The 14,699-nt window shown below is 45.9% G+C and overlaps 1 protein-coding gene across 1 annotated transcript in view; it reads left to right on the top strand.

The window, feature by feature from the left end:
- The window catches only part of LOC139359311 (disco-interacting protein 2 homolog C-like), a 51,360-nt gene that overhangs the window by 10,703 nt on the left and 25,958 nt on the right, over nucleotides 1-14,699 (top strand). The window contains exons 2-3 of the mRNA XM_071081936.1: nucleotides 3,547-3,756; nucleotides 6,250-6,384. Of these exons, the coding sequence (XP_070938037.1) occupies nucleotides 3,547-3,756; nucleotides 6,250-6,384 (345 nt within the window). The remainder of the gene's footprint in view (nucleotides 1-3,546; nucleotides 3,757-6,249; nucleotides 6,385-14,699) is intronic.

Below are 14,699 nucleotides of genomic sequence, written 5' to 3'. Positions count from 1 at the left end.
TATTCCCCAGAACTTATGAACCTGTTGTCTGAAGTGGTTAAAAGGCATTTTGCAGCTGATTAATTTAAGATCTTGAGATGGGACCATTATCCTGGTTTAAGTAGGTAGACCCACTGTAATCAAGAAGGTCCTTAAAAGAGAAAAGAACTGGAGACTGGATTGATGCACTTTAAAGATGAAGAGGGGCCATGAGTCAGGGACACAGGTGGCCTCTAAAAGTTGGGAAAGGTAAAGAAATGGATTCTCCTTTGAAGCCTCCAGAAGGAACGTAGTTCTGCTGACACTTAGATTTTACACTTCTGACTTCTTCATCAATAGGATAATAGATTTGTCTTGTAAGCCACTAAGATCAAGGTAATTTGTTACATTAGTTATAGGGAGATAATCATCTTTTAAAACTTACTAGTTTTCTATTTTAATGAAGTCCATTTCACTAATTTTCATGGGTTGTGTCTTTGGGAGTTTTAGAAGTGTCATGGTCTTACTGTTCTTTCATTTAGGTCTGTGATCCATTTGGAGTTAATTTTTGTGTGTGCAGTAAAGATCTAAGTCGGATTTTTGTTTTCGTTTGGTTTGGGGGATTCTTTCCCCCACGGTTTTTCTTTTTGGTGTGTGGGTACCCAGTTGCCACTGCAACATTTGTTGAAAAAACAAACTACCTTTCTTTTACTGAATTGTCTTGAGACCTTTGTCAAAAATAAATTAATCATAAATATAAGGCTTTATTTCTGAGTTTAATTCTGTTCCTTTGATGTATACATCTATTTTTGTGCGAATACCACTGCCTTAATAACTATGACTTTATGTAAAGTTTTGAAATCAGATAGTGAAGTCTTCCAACATTGTTTCCCTTTTTCAAATTTATTTTGGCTATTGTAGGTCCTTTGTATTTCCAGATAAAATTGAGAATAAGCTTTCCATTTCACACACAGCCTTCTGGGATTTTATTAGGCAGTGCCTTGAATTAATGGAACAGTTTTGGAAGAATTGTCTTGATAATGCTGCGTTTTCGAATTCACGATCATGAATCTGCCTCCATTTATTTAGTTTCCATTTATTTGGATCTTTAATGTCTCTCCGTAATGTTTTATAGTTGTCATTGTACACATTTTGCACCTTTTTGTTAGAAGTTCAGCTGAATGTCTTCTGCTTTTGATGCTATTGTGAATGGAACGATTTTCTTAATTTTATTTTCAGGTTTTTTATTGCTAGTATATGTATATCTTTATCTTGTGTCCTATGATCCCATCAAACTTTGTTTTAGTAATTTTTGGTGTACTTCTTGCCATTTTCTACATGCCAAAGTCAGGTCATCTATGAATAAAGACACTTTTATTCCTTTCTAATCTGGATGTCTTTATTACTAAACTTGTTAATTTATTTCACCAGCTAGAACCTGCCAGATAATGTTGAATAAAAGTGGCAAGAGGGGACATCTTTGTCTTGTTCTCCATCTTAGGGAAAACGCATTCTATTGTTTACCATTAAATACAATGTTAGCTGTGGCTTTTCAGGAATGTACTTTAACAGGTTGAGGAAATTGCCTTCTATTCATGGTTTGTTGAGTTTCGTTCTCTTGAATTTGTCAGTACTTTTCTATGTCTCCTAAGGTTAACACGCGGTTCTACTCCGTAATTCTTTACCGCGTATGACATTAATTCAGTTTTGAATGTTAAATCAACCTGACTTCCTGTCCCCATGGTGTGTAATTCTAGTCACCACTGGTCATGCTGTATCATCCATTTCATATGCTGCTTGCTTGGTTTGCTGCTATTCTGTCGAGTGTCTATATCACATTATTCTGCAGGTTTCTTGGAAAAGGTAGGTGGGAGTGAGGAATGAAAGATTGGAAAGGGTTTTGAGAAGACGTTCTGGGGAGATGGTTGTGCTCCAAATGGACACCTGGTTGTGTACCTTTCTCAAAAGTCTCAAGGCTGTGTCAGTTTTACTTTTACTTTTATATAAATTGTGTAAGTTTTCTTAAAAGGCAGGGTCGGCCAGGCGCAGTGGCTCATGCCTGTAATCCCAGCACTTTGGGAGGCCAAGGCAGGCAGATCATGAGGTCACGAGGTCAGGAGATCGAGACCAGCCTGGCCAATATGGTGAAACCCCGTTTCTGCTAAAAATACAAGAATGAGCCAGGCATGGTGGCACTTGCCTATAATCTCAGCTACTTGGGAGGCTGAGGCAAGAGAATCACTTGAGCCGGGGAGTGACAGGTTACTGTGAGCAGAGATGACACCACTGCACCCCACCCTGGGCAACAGAGCAAGACTCTGTCTCAAAAGAAAAAAAAGCAAGATGATAGAGAATTTTCAGGCTCCTAATATTATTGCTTGTCTAACAAGTAAACTTTTTAAAAAATTCCCAAACAGCGTAAGTCATGTGACAGTGGTAATAAGTGTGAATATTGTTTGCCCTTACTGTCTTTTAAGAAGCAAACCAGTGTCTTAAGATTATTTGCTGTGACTCCTTCTCTCACCCAATGATCTGGAGCTGCTCACCTGAGCCAGCGCCTCCCATCACTCACTTGTAGGTAGGATTCTGAGTGTCATTCTTACGTTGAAGTTTAACAAATACAGCAGCAATTTATTCCCAAAAACCTTGGTGCTGCATGAAAAGTTATTAAATGAAAAATGTTCTCGCGAATTATAGTGAAAAAAGGGATGTATTTTCTCATAATCCAAGATATCCAATTTGTACAGATAGAAAAATCAATAATGACAATGTATAAGAAACGAATAGTGTAAAGGTGAATAGATTTGAGTGCAAAATGTAACATGAGGGTTTGTTGTGTGCCCCAGAGGAAAGCGGGGAGGTGGAGGGGCCGCTCTATGTGAGGCACATTCTGCTTTCCCTCCTGTTACCATCATCAGCGTCTTGATCCTTAGAGAGCTGCATGGGTATCGAACACACCGATGTAGAAATAAATCAGCTGCATGGGTATCTAACACACTGACATAGAAAGAAATCAGTTGTATGGGTAACTAACACACAGACGCAGAAATCACCTGCATGGGTATCTAACACACCGATGTAGAAACAAATCAGCTCTATGGGTAACTAACACACAGATGCAAAAATCACCTGCAAGGGTATCTAACACACACACCAACGTAGAAATAAATCAGAGCCCAGAAGAGCATCTCAGCCCCATCTCGGGGCTAAACATAGTCACACTGAGACTCCTGAGAGCTGCACAGGCCCTCCGCCTCCCCTTGCCCTCTCACTTTCTGACTGACACAAGAAAACACTTGGTTTCTTCCCAAACTGCTGTGTAGAGGAAATGTGTCAGTGCATCTTTGAGATGACAGTATCAAACATCTTATAGCATGTTTGTATAAGGTGCTTTGGAAGCAAAATTCATTATGCTAAAATAAATGGTTCATTATCTGAAAAGTGGTTTAAATTCTCAAGAGTGTCTACGGCAAAAAGTCATTAAACAACTGTTCAGACTTGCGTGAAGTAAATCTGTGTTGGAGGGACTGAGATTGTAGTGCCTGTTTTTGCTGCAGCATATAGCAAATTGCCTTTCTTCTTACACAGATACCTCTTATGGCTCAGAAGATGAAGGCTCAGTGCAGGTGGACTCCCAGGGCGCCCCGACCTCCAGCCAGGGCAGCATCAAAGTGGAGCACTGGATCCGTCAGGCCATCCACGGCTCCACCACGTCCACCACCTCCTCGTCCTCCACGCAGAGCGGGGGCAGCAGAGCTGCCCACAGGCTAGCGGATGTCATGGCCCAGACCCCCATGGGTGAGCACGCTTCACAGTGTCTTTCTGTGCCTGTTGTCTAAACCCCTTTGTGTGTGCACGTTTTCCTCTGTTTGTATCTTGGCTGTGGAATCCCTTAGTGGAAAGAGCGCAGAGCCCCTCTGGCCCCTGGGGTGCTTTGGTTGGATTGTTTCTGGAAGCTGCTGTACTGCTTTTCTCATGCCCAGGTTCCTCCCACAGCTGGAATTCCAGGGGCCTTGTTACTGGGGAATCCCGCAGCCATATCCGAATTCCAGGGGCCTTCTGTTTTATAAGTCCTTTCGTGTTCCTGGGGAATCCTGCAGCCATATCCGCTTCTATCTTTTCTTCTCACTTATGCTCCTGCGTGAAACCTTAACAGTCCCAGTCAACAGGACAGGGTTTTAAAGTGTGCTCCTCCTGACCACGGGAGTCATTTAAGGAAACGAGGGCTTTAAGCACGGCCGCTTTACGCTGCTGTCTGCCACAGGTGTTCAGATTTCTTGGGCGTGGCGCACTGTCTTGTGTAGGTTCTATGACAAGGGAGATCCTCTGTATTAGAAAAAGAGCAAAGTTAGGATCACTGCCCTACAACGTTTGAAGATGCCGTGGAAAAGGAGTGAAGTGAGAATTACTAGAGCTAGAGTCGACACGTGGGGGAGCCACGATGAGCCTCGCGTCGCTCTGCCTTTGAATGGTTCAGGAGAAAATGTTTTCCATCAAGTATGGGACTTGGGTTGAATAGGTTTTGGTGTGTGTCTCTATTAAAGCAGTAACCGGAGATGACTGTGTACCACTTCGCCGATGACGGAGCACGAGCCGCAGGCTCAGACCCTCCCGGCACCAGCTACCACAGGAAAGCCTGATCTCTGCAAAACCCTCAGTGGGAAGCAGGTGGACGTCATGTGTGATCAGATAGCCGACAGACACCCCAGAACCCCAGAATGTTCACTTCTAGATCACTGACTCCTTCACACCCAGAGGTGTTTGGGATTGACTTGGGTCCCAGCCCCTTCGGTGCTCACTGACACTGAAAGCGTCAACTGTTTTCTGTCTGGAACAGGAGTTTGCTGTCAGGAGAGCTGGGTCTGTCTCACTTTTCCCAATTACTGCTGCTGGGATCTTGAAGTCCCTTCTCCTGCTTTAGGCTTGAGTGAGGGAAAAAAAATTGAAAACAATAATTTTTCTCTCTCAACTGTTGTGAGTATAAAGGAGAAAACAGAAATACTCTTTAAAAGTTTGCAAAGTAGTACTCAAATGCAAAGCAGTGTTAAACTTCAGTTTGACACAGTTTCAGGAACATGTACACTCGTTTATGTGAATTAATAACCCTACCTGAAATCACAGCAGGCTAAACATTGAACAGAAATGTGTGACTGCTACGTATTTTTCCATAATAAAATTCCATGTGTATATTGGATTGCAGGATAGTGGCCAAGGCTCTGCCAGACGTGAACGGGGAGGCCAGACACCGCCTCTGCCACTTGGTGGAAGCATTTGTATCCTCAGATTTTATTCAATTTTAAGAAAATGCACAGAATCTTACCAAGGAAAACACATATTTTTGAATAAATGGATCACTGCCCTTGGGCCTCCCTTTGTGGGTTTACCCTTTCAATACTGGAGGAAGTTTTAGTACAAAGAATTAATTTATCCAAACTATGAGGGGCTCCTAACTCATGTACGTCAGGGCTCAGTGTGACCCAAATGTAACTCTCGGCTGATCGCGTTCCGGTAATTTCTAATTGGGCACAAAGATAATCCTCCTAGACTATCTGGAAATTTTCTACAAGTTTGGGAGTTTTTTGGAAAAGCTGTGACAAAATAATGAAACTTGAAGAGCAGAAATATTTTGTGTGGCAAAAGAAGAGAAGTAAAAAGTCAGATGTGCATTTGACCTTCTGAGATAATCAGAAGCCTGTGAATGAGAACTTAGCATCTGTGATCATGTGTGCGTGAGTGTTCTAAGGAGTCCAGGCACAACATAGTCACACTGGCCAACCCCCCCGCCCCGATCCTACATGGTCATAGCCATTACTGTTCCCATTTGATGAAGAAACTGAGGCACGGAGAGCTTTAGGGACATCCCCAAATCCCCAGAAGTTTTCAGAGCTGGGTTTCCATTTCCAGGCCCTGGGCTCCAAAGCGCGAGTAAAGCCCTGGGCTGTGTGGACGGTGGCCGACAGGAAACGGGACCCTTCCATGAACACACACACGCTTCCTGGCGCCCTGCCATTGCCGGTCTAACGTTATTCTAGTTAAAATGCCGCTGACGTGGCTCCTGTTAGGAAATTGAGGTTTCACCGAACTCTACTCCATTTTCGGCAACATGAGTTATGCTGGGGTCCCCCTTTGTGCCAGATGTTTGTGGCAGACGTGGCTGAGATCGGCTTTGGCTTCTCACGGCACCCCCAGGGTGAGCGTCTGCGCTCCCGTCTCTTCCTGAGCTATGGCTTGCTCAACCTGCAGAGCAAACGCCACAACCACCAGAAACACTCATGATGTGCTTCTTTACAGATAATCATTCTGCACCTCCTGACGTAACCACGTACACCTCAGAGCACTCCATACAGATGGAGCGACCACAGGGTTCCACGGGGTCCCGGACAGCGCCCAAGTACTGCAACGCCGAGCTCATGGAGACCGGGGATGGTATGTCCCAAAGCAGAGATGCGTTTTTTTCTGGGAAACGGTTTGTGCTGATGTCCCGTTCTGTGCCCGTGACTGGGTGTGTTTCTTCCTGGGGTGCAATCTGCTGCCATTTTATCTGCTGAATAACGAACAGTGGTTCAGCAACTGAGAAATTCTTGTTCAGGTGTTAAGACCGTGAACAGTCACTTAGAAGGGCAAGATGAAGTTAAATGTACAACAGAATTACTGTTAGATGGGCCGATATGTTGCTTTAGACTTCGGAGGAAAGAGGGTCTTTTTATCCATGTTGGACAGAGATGTCAGCGACTTGGTAACAGGCTGCGGCCCAGGGCTGCTTCTTCCTTCCTGTGGCCTGGTCTTGGTATGTTCTGATTACAGCGGCGGTTTGTATCACCTAGCCGCTGTTCTATTTAAGTCTTAGTCCTTCCCCGGGGTCATAAGAGTCAGTGTAGAACCTAGCAGTGAATGAAATACAATGCCCCCGTGTGAAGCCTCATCGAGCAGCCTTGGAATGGCGTAATCTTGTAGTGCACGGGACTCGCAGGCGGACAAGGCGGCCTATCCGAGCCCCAACAGGTAGACACGGAGGACTATCGGAGCCGCAACAGGCACAGTGGACAGGCACAGTGGCCAGGGAGGACAGCGCGGTTTTGTGGATCCACAGGACACTGTGGCGTCCAAGCACGTGCTCCCGGAGGAGAGGACCCTGTGGGAGCTGATGCTGGGAGCTGGCTGAGATTCCAGCGAATAAGACTCCCTGTGACATGCACAGCTGCCATCTGCGCTGCAGCTCCTGATGCCAAGATGGTCGTGCGATAAATGCACAAAGCGCATCTCCAGCAAAAAGCCGCCGAGTGTCCACATCCAGGATATCCACCACGGTGGCTTTTTGGTGTTAATACGATGAATGTGAGCAGCAGGTGGTCTGCGTCGAGTGTGACTGTGCCACTGCAGTTTTGTTCTCATGTCTTGATGAGCATTGAACGGTTCCTGACGAGGGTAGATAAGGATGCTGTGACCTGAGACTCTGCAGTATTGTAGCTTGAGGAACCAAGGAGTTTTTCTGTCTTGCAAAGCCATCAGGGAGGATGTTCCAGGCTGGTGACTGCTCCATGAGGTATTCAGAGATCCAGGTTCCTTTCAGACCGCTGCTCTGTGTTCCCACGGACACGGCTGTCCTTGCTGTGGTTGGGACTGGGTGATTGCCACGCTGGCAGGGGTAGGCTTAAGGTGAGAGTGGCTAGGATTTACCTAATCTACATAATGACAGGGAGCCTGGGAGTAAAGTGTAGCCATGGCCTGGAGGATGGATGATGGATGTTGGTGAACGACTGTCTGCACTCACCTCAGCTGGCCGAGGAATGGGAAGGACGACTGATGATGCCGTTCAATGGTACCTGGTTCTTTCAGATTTGACTTCCTTATGGATTTTCTGCTGTAAAGAGGAGAGAGCCTGTGGTTCTAGGCCAAGCATCTCACTCATCTCATAACATCTTGTATCCCTTAGCCAACATTTTTGTCAAGTTTCAGAAGTCCTATCAAACTGGCAAGCATTTCTCAGTTTGGTTTAACCATTGGATTTTATATCTGTGTCTGCATCTCTATTTTACATCTATGTGGTTATTTGACACTCTGTAGTACATTTGTAATAGGTTCTATTTGGTGGAAGTTACTCTCAACAAACCCTTGCTGCTACTTGAATTTTCAAGGTTGCAAGTAGAAAGGAGAGAATAAAAACCACATCTTCTCTAATTTTAAAATTTGTTGTTCCTCAAATCACACCAGAAGTACAAATATTACAAATTATAAAAGCAGTCAGAATCAAGGTTAAGAGATTTCTGGGTGATTCTGGCTAATCAGCAGTATTTGCTGAGGTGTGTGCAGCAGAGCAACATGCCAAGAAGCCCGGGACGGGGAAGAGTTGGGAGGCCAGGCTGTGACTTCAGAGGTGCTGTTGCCTCAGGAAGAGGAGCTAGATGCAGAGAGGATAAATGACCACAGGTGTGACCACCGCCGTCCTTGCCGCGGTACGGGGGCCTTTGTATGGGGCCCTTTGTGAGCTGAGTTATGAACCAGATGAAGGCTGTGCAGGCGTGTGAGAATCCAGGCCAGACTCGACGGGTGGAGGCTTGGCAGAGGTGAGGGGCCAGACAGCCTCGCTAAATGTGCAGTGGCTCACTGCAGACAGTGCCCATCAGTCGCCGGACAGACCGGCTTGAACTTCAGCCCCCATGGCAGCTGCCTTTACCTGTCTGCCTCCACCTTCTGAGGCCTAGAGGCGTCGCAAATGTGTGGTTTTTAAACAGATTTGGATGAGTTGTTTTCTGCACAACACACTTTGACAGACGGAGGCTGGTTCTCCACAGTGGCCCCAGGGACTTGGCAGGGACTGGTGGGACAGAGCCTCAGAGCACAGCACCAGCTCCCTGGGCGAAGACGGTGCCCGTGGGACGGAAGAAAGAAGAGGCACACAGTGCTGAGGCGTGAACTCTAGTTTGCTCTTAGACATGACACACATGCCTTCTGGAAGTTTGCATGAAGCACTGCTAAAGCCACCAGTGCGGATAGGTCCTTAGATCAGGAGACCCAGAACACAGTTGTATTTGAAATCCTTCACATGCTGCAGTCTCTTCAAAGAGGACTACAAGTCATCTCTAATAACGTTGTAAAATTAATTTTTTATTAAATGCCATGGCTTTTTTTTTTTTTTTTTTTGTGGGGTAGGGCCGGTGTGTGACAGTAAAACAACAGACGCAGTGACACAGCTGGTGGGTGTTGGCTCTGGGCCCCAGTTGGGCAGTTGTATGAAAAGAAACCGAAAAGTCTCTACAGTGGTATGAACCGAAACACCTGGATTATGTGTTTTCATGTATTTGACATAAATGTGCACATTTGTACGCTAAACGCACATTTTTCTATATGTAATAAAATTCACACCTTTAAATAGTTAACATATATTTTATTTTAGGACCTCCCCCACGATGTGAGGACTAATAGCCACCCCCTCTCCCCCCCGAATATTAAGAGCCACATCGCAGGGCGGTGAGGCACCCCTCGCGAGGTGGGGACTAATCGCCACCCCCTCTCCCCCTCTGGCTATTAGGAGTCACCTCGCAGGGGGGTGAGGCACCCCCACAAGGTGGGGACTAATAGCCACCCCTTCTCCTCCCGCTGGCTATTAGGGGCCATGGTGGACTCACAGCCTGTTTATGATATTGTGAGTAATATCATCTCCCTCTCTGGAAATTATGAACTCTTTCACAGATGGGTGTATACCCTCAGTGTGTACACCGTCAGAGGGTGTACACCCGTCTGTATTGGGAGTAATATCCTCTTCCTCCCTGAATGTTAAGAAGAATATCCCAGGACTGTTTGTACTCCCTGCATTATTGGGTGTCATATCTTCCTCTCCCACGTGGAAATTAGAAACAATATCACTGGGGGCATGTACACCTTCTGTAATATTTAAAGTAATATCATCCCCTTCCCTCCAGGATCATGGGAACAATATCCCTGGGGAGTGTACACTTTCTGCCATATATGTCATAATATCATCCCTCCCGCCTTGAAACATTATGAAGGACCATCTCACACGGGGTGTACAACCCTTGGTGCGATATTGGGAATGCAATTATTCTCTTTTCCCCCGGCATATTTGGAAAAATATCAGAGTGAGTGTACCCCTCCTGCCATATGAGGATTACTATCCTCTTCTTCCTTTCTGGATATTAGAAAGAATATCACACGTGGGTTTGCACTTTCTTCGATATCTGGAGTCATGTCATCCTCTCTTGTTTTGAATGGCAAGAACAGTGCCTTGGGGGGGATGTACACACCCTGTCATATTGGGAGTAATATTGCACTCTCCCCTCCTTGATAATTAGGAACAACATCCCATGCTCTCTGTCCCTGGATATTAAGAACAACATCACAGGTAGGTGTACACCCCCTGCGGTATTAGGAGTAATATGATTAATTATTAAACATCCATGATCGATATTAACAATTATCAATGATACTATTAATAGGATACTGTTATGGATAATTATTTTAAATATATGATTATGCATGCTTAAAATAATTGCTAATATTGTTATTTTATTACCAGCATCACTTAATATTGATTTAAGTAACAATTGCTGATATCATTATTTTATTAGTAGTGATATTACTACTGATTATTAATGCTAATCGTTAACATTTTTAACTATTTTACTATCTTTATTGTGATTATTAATGTCGATGATTACTCTTAATTTTTCTTATATTTATTAATATTAATAATTAATAGACTTGTTCCTGATATCCAGCGGGGAGGGGATGATATCACTCCCAATATCGAAGAAAGTGTACACCCCACTATGATGTTATTCCTAACAGCCAGGGGGTAGAGGATGACATTATTGAAACTATGGCAGTGGGTGTACCTCCCTTCGGTCGTCTTGTTCCTTATATCCTGGGTGGGAGAGGATGATACAACTCCCAATATCGAAGGGGGCGTAGACCTCCCCCGTGATATTGTCCCTAACATCCAAAGGTGGAGAGGATGATATTTCTTCTGATTTTACAGGGGGTGTACACCACCCCTATGATATGGTTCCTAATATCCAGGGGGCGAGAGGATGATATTAGTCTCCATATTGCAGGAGGTGTACACTCCCTAGTGATATTGTTCCTAGTATCCAGGGAGGGAGAGGACGATATCACTCCCAGTATCGCAGGGGGTGTACACCTCCTTGTGATATGGTTCCCTATATCCTGGGAGGGAGACGATGATACTAGTGGCAAAATCGCAGAGGGTGTACACACCCACTGTGATATTGTTCCAAATATCCAGAGGGAGAGAAAATGATATGACTCCCAATATCACAGGGGGTGTACATCCTCCTGTGATATTGTTTCTTATATTCAGGGGGAGAGGATGATATTACTCCCAATATCGCAGAGGTTGTACACACCTCCTGCAATATTGTTCCTAATATCCCGAAGGGGAGAGCATATTACTCTCAATATGGCAGTGGGTGGTACACCTCCATTGTAATATTGTTCTTAATATCCATGATGGGAGAGGATATGACTCCCAATATCGCAAGAAATGTACGGCTGCCTGTGATAGAGTTCCTAACATCTAGGTGGGGAGAGGATGATATTACTGCCCATATCGCAAGAGTTGTAAAACCCCTTCGATATTTTGCATACAGTCCTGAGGGGAGAGGATATTATTCCCGATAGCGGAGAAGGTATACACCCCCCTGTGACACTATGCTTAATATCCGCATTGGGAGACGATGACGTTACACCCAATATCACAGGGGATGTACACCCACCCTGGGATATTGTTCCTTATATTGAGAGGGGGAGAAGATGCTATTGCTCCCAGTGATGCAGGGGCTGTGGCTGTACACCCCTCCTGTGATATTGTTCTTAATATCCTAGGGAAGAGAGGATGGTACTACACCCAATATCTCATGGGCTGTACGGTGTCCGCTCAGAGATGTGTGGGGCTCTCTTACACAAGTAACTCCTTCTCTAACTTTAGCCACATGCTGGTCATCCAGGGGCCTCCTAAAATCCAGGAGTATAAAAACCAGTGGAATTTCTGAGAACCAAAGATGGCGCATGGCTCTGGTTGGGCTGCCACAGGCAGTTTTGTGAAAAGACAGAGATGTATTTCTCATAGTCCTGGAGTCTGGAGGTCCAAGGTCAAGGTGGGTTCAGGACTGGCTCCTCCTAAGGCATCTCTCCTTGACTGTCAGATGGCATCTTCTCTTGTGTCCTCGTGCGGTTGTCCCTCAATAGATGTCTGTGTCCTGATCTCTTCTTACAAGGGCATCAGTTCTAATGACTTCGTTACCTTAATCACCTCTTTAAAAGGCCTATCTCCACATACAGACACATTCTGAGGTCCTTGGTTAGGACTACAACCTGGGAATATTGGGGTATGCAATTAAACCTGAAGCAGATGGGGTCTTATAACCTGTGTCACCCAAGCTCATGCCAGAGCCCCATGAGGAAGCCCCAGGTGCCCCCTTTGATATGGTTTAGCTGTGTCCCCACCAAAATCCCGTCTTAAATTCTCATGTGTTGTGGGAGGATGGAAGTGATAATTTGACAGCAGAGAAGACAGTTGCTGCCAGGGAGGGGAGAGGGGACTCCAGACCTCCGAAGGTTGGAGGGTCCCAGGCCCTGGGCAGAGCAGGCAGCCCCACCCCTGTGACACCCCTGAGGATGGCTCAGGAGTCGGAAAAGGTGGAATCATATGTAGAGGCTGGTTGGGGAGATAGGAAGTTGTTGAATGAGTTTTTAAATGTTTCCATCAAAATTCTTACTGCACCCTTGGTGTTGGTGGGGACCAGTGGCTTCTCCATGTGCCTGGCTTCTTCCTGGCTCTGACTCTGGGAGCCTGGCCTGGCCTAGGGCTGCTGGTTGGATTCATTGCTGGCAGCAGGTAGAAGGTGGAGGAGGGAGAGGAGCTGTCCTCAGTCCTCTCTTACTCATGCCTGTCCACGTTAGCAGCCCCTCCCCAGGCATCCCTTGCCCATAATCTGGGGAGTGCTATTCTCACTTCCCTTGGGCCCTGCCCACCGATCTCCAAAGAATCCCGTCAGTGACTCCTTTTAATCACCTCTTTGCCTGTGACAAAGTCTTCTGGGACCTCCTGACTGATACAAGGGGAAGCCTGGCTATCTGTGCAACTTGTAAAAGTGAAGTGAGTCATTCACACTGGCATGTATCTACAAGTCACACAGCTTTGCAACTGGAGTGACTTTAAGCTCATCTAACCAAACCTTCCATGACAGATGAGGACACCCAGAATCATAGGATAGAAGTGACTTGCTCCCATCTGGGTCCGCCACGCTGAGACTCAAGCGCAGAGTCTAGCAAAGCACACTTCGTCCTCCCTTAGAAGGAAGATCCTACCCGCACGGCTTACCTCCAGCTACCCTAGGTCCCCCCACTCTCCCTTAGAGGGAAGTTCCTGCCAGCATGGCTCACCTCTACCTACTCTAGGTCTCCCCCACCCTCCCTTAGAAGGAAGGTCCTGCCAGTATGGCTCACCTCCACGTACCCTAGGTCTCCCCACCCTCCCTTAGAAGGAAGGTCCTGCCAGCATGGCTCACCTCCACCTACTCTGGGTTTCTCCCAACCTCCCTTAGAAGGAAGGTCTTAGAAGGCAGCACGGTTCACCCTCTCCTAACCTAGGTCTCCCCCACCCTCAGAGGGGAGTCTTTGGGTCAGTCACAAGACTACTCCGGACATCTGTAAGAACAAATGGTTTCCAGCACAGTCCTTTCCTGGGGTCTGCATTTTCCCTCTGGGATGCTTGGAAGTTGAAGGGGTCAGGCAATTCAAGTTCTCCCTGGTATCTCAGGGGCCACTGACACACAGGAAAATGTGCTGCTCTGCTCGCTGTTTGACTTTGATGGATGCAAATTTGTTCTAAATGAGCCTGACATTCATTAGCATGTAAACATATGTTACTGGTGGCGGCTCGCAGGGCCACATGCTGATGGATTTTATGGGCTGCCCCCGCCGGACATCACCAGGCTGCCTGGGTCTGTGCTGCTTCTGGCTGGGTCTGTGCTGCTTCTGGCTAAGGCTCCAGATGTTTTGGTGCACTGTGAAGTAGACATTTTCGCTACAGGGTTATGTTTTTTTCCAAAAAAGAAACACAGACAAATCTGTGAAAAGAACTTGAGTTTATGCGCCGATCTACTGGAAGGAGACTCTTAGAATGTCAGCTGCTCAGTGTCTGCTTTGACTCCCGGGCAGTTCTCTCTGTCCTGTGGCTCAGATTCTATGGGGCTGAATTATACATTTGATTCCAGTTCTGCTCAATATTTCCCCACAAGTAGTGCTGTGGATGCGACTGATGCCTTTAGAGATATCTGCAGCAGGAACAGTGCAGAGAATACAACACGCCATGCTAAAATATTTTGAGCTGAAAGCAATTAAGAAGCGCTCTGGCCTTCCCTCTAGTTTCTGAAAAGCACACAACATAATCATATTATACAAAGACAAAAGTGCCCTTTCTCCCCTCTCTGCCAGAAAGGACGCAGCTCAATCTCTGTAGACAACTTCAGACCCTTATTCAGGAAACAGCACCAGAGGAATTTACACAAAAATCTATCATTTATTGGCCTTCCCACAATTTGTTGCCCCCAATGACCCAAAGTCCTTTTACTTTGTCTTGGCACTTCTAGAAACATTTATTATCCTTGTTGAAGATGTTATATAAAAGAAAGGTCTGAGCTGTCTCTTTGAGATTCCCTCATTCCCTGTGTATCTCTCATGTATATATGAAATATACATGC

The sequence above is a fragment of the Macaca nemestrina genome, chromosome 17 (genome assembly GCF_043159975.1).
Source record: "Macaca nemestrina isolate mMacNem1 chromosome 17, mMacNem.hap1, whole genome shotgun sequence".
NCBI lineage: Eukaryota > Metazoa > Chordata > Mammalia > Primates > Cercopithecidae > Macaca > Macaca nemestrina.
Note: the sequence above shows the minus strand (reverse complement) of the source record. Positions and strands in the feature narration are given on the sequence as shown.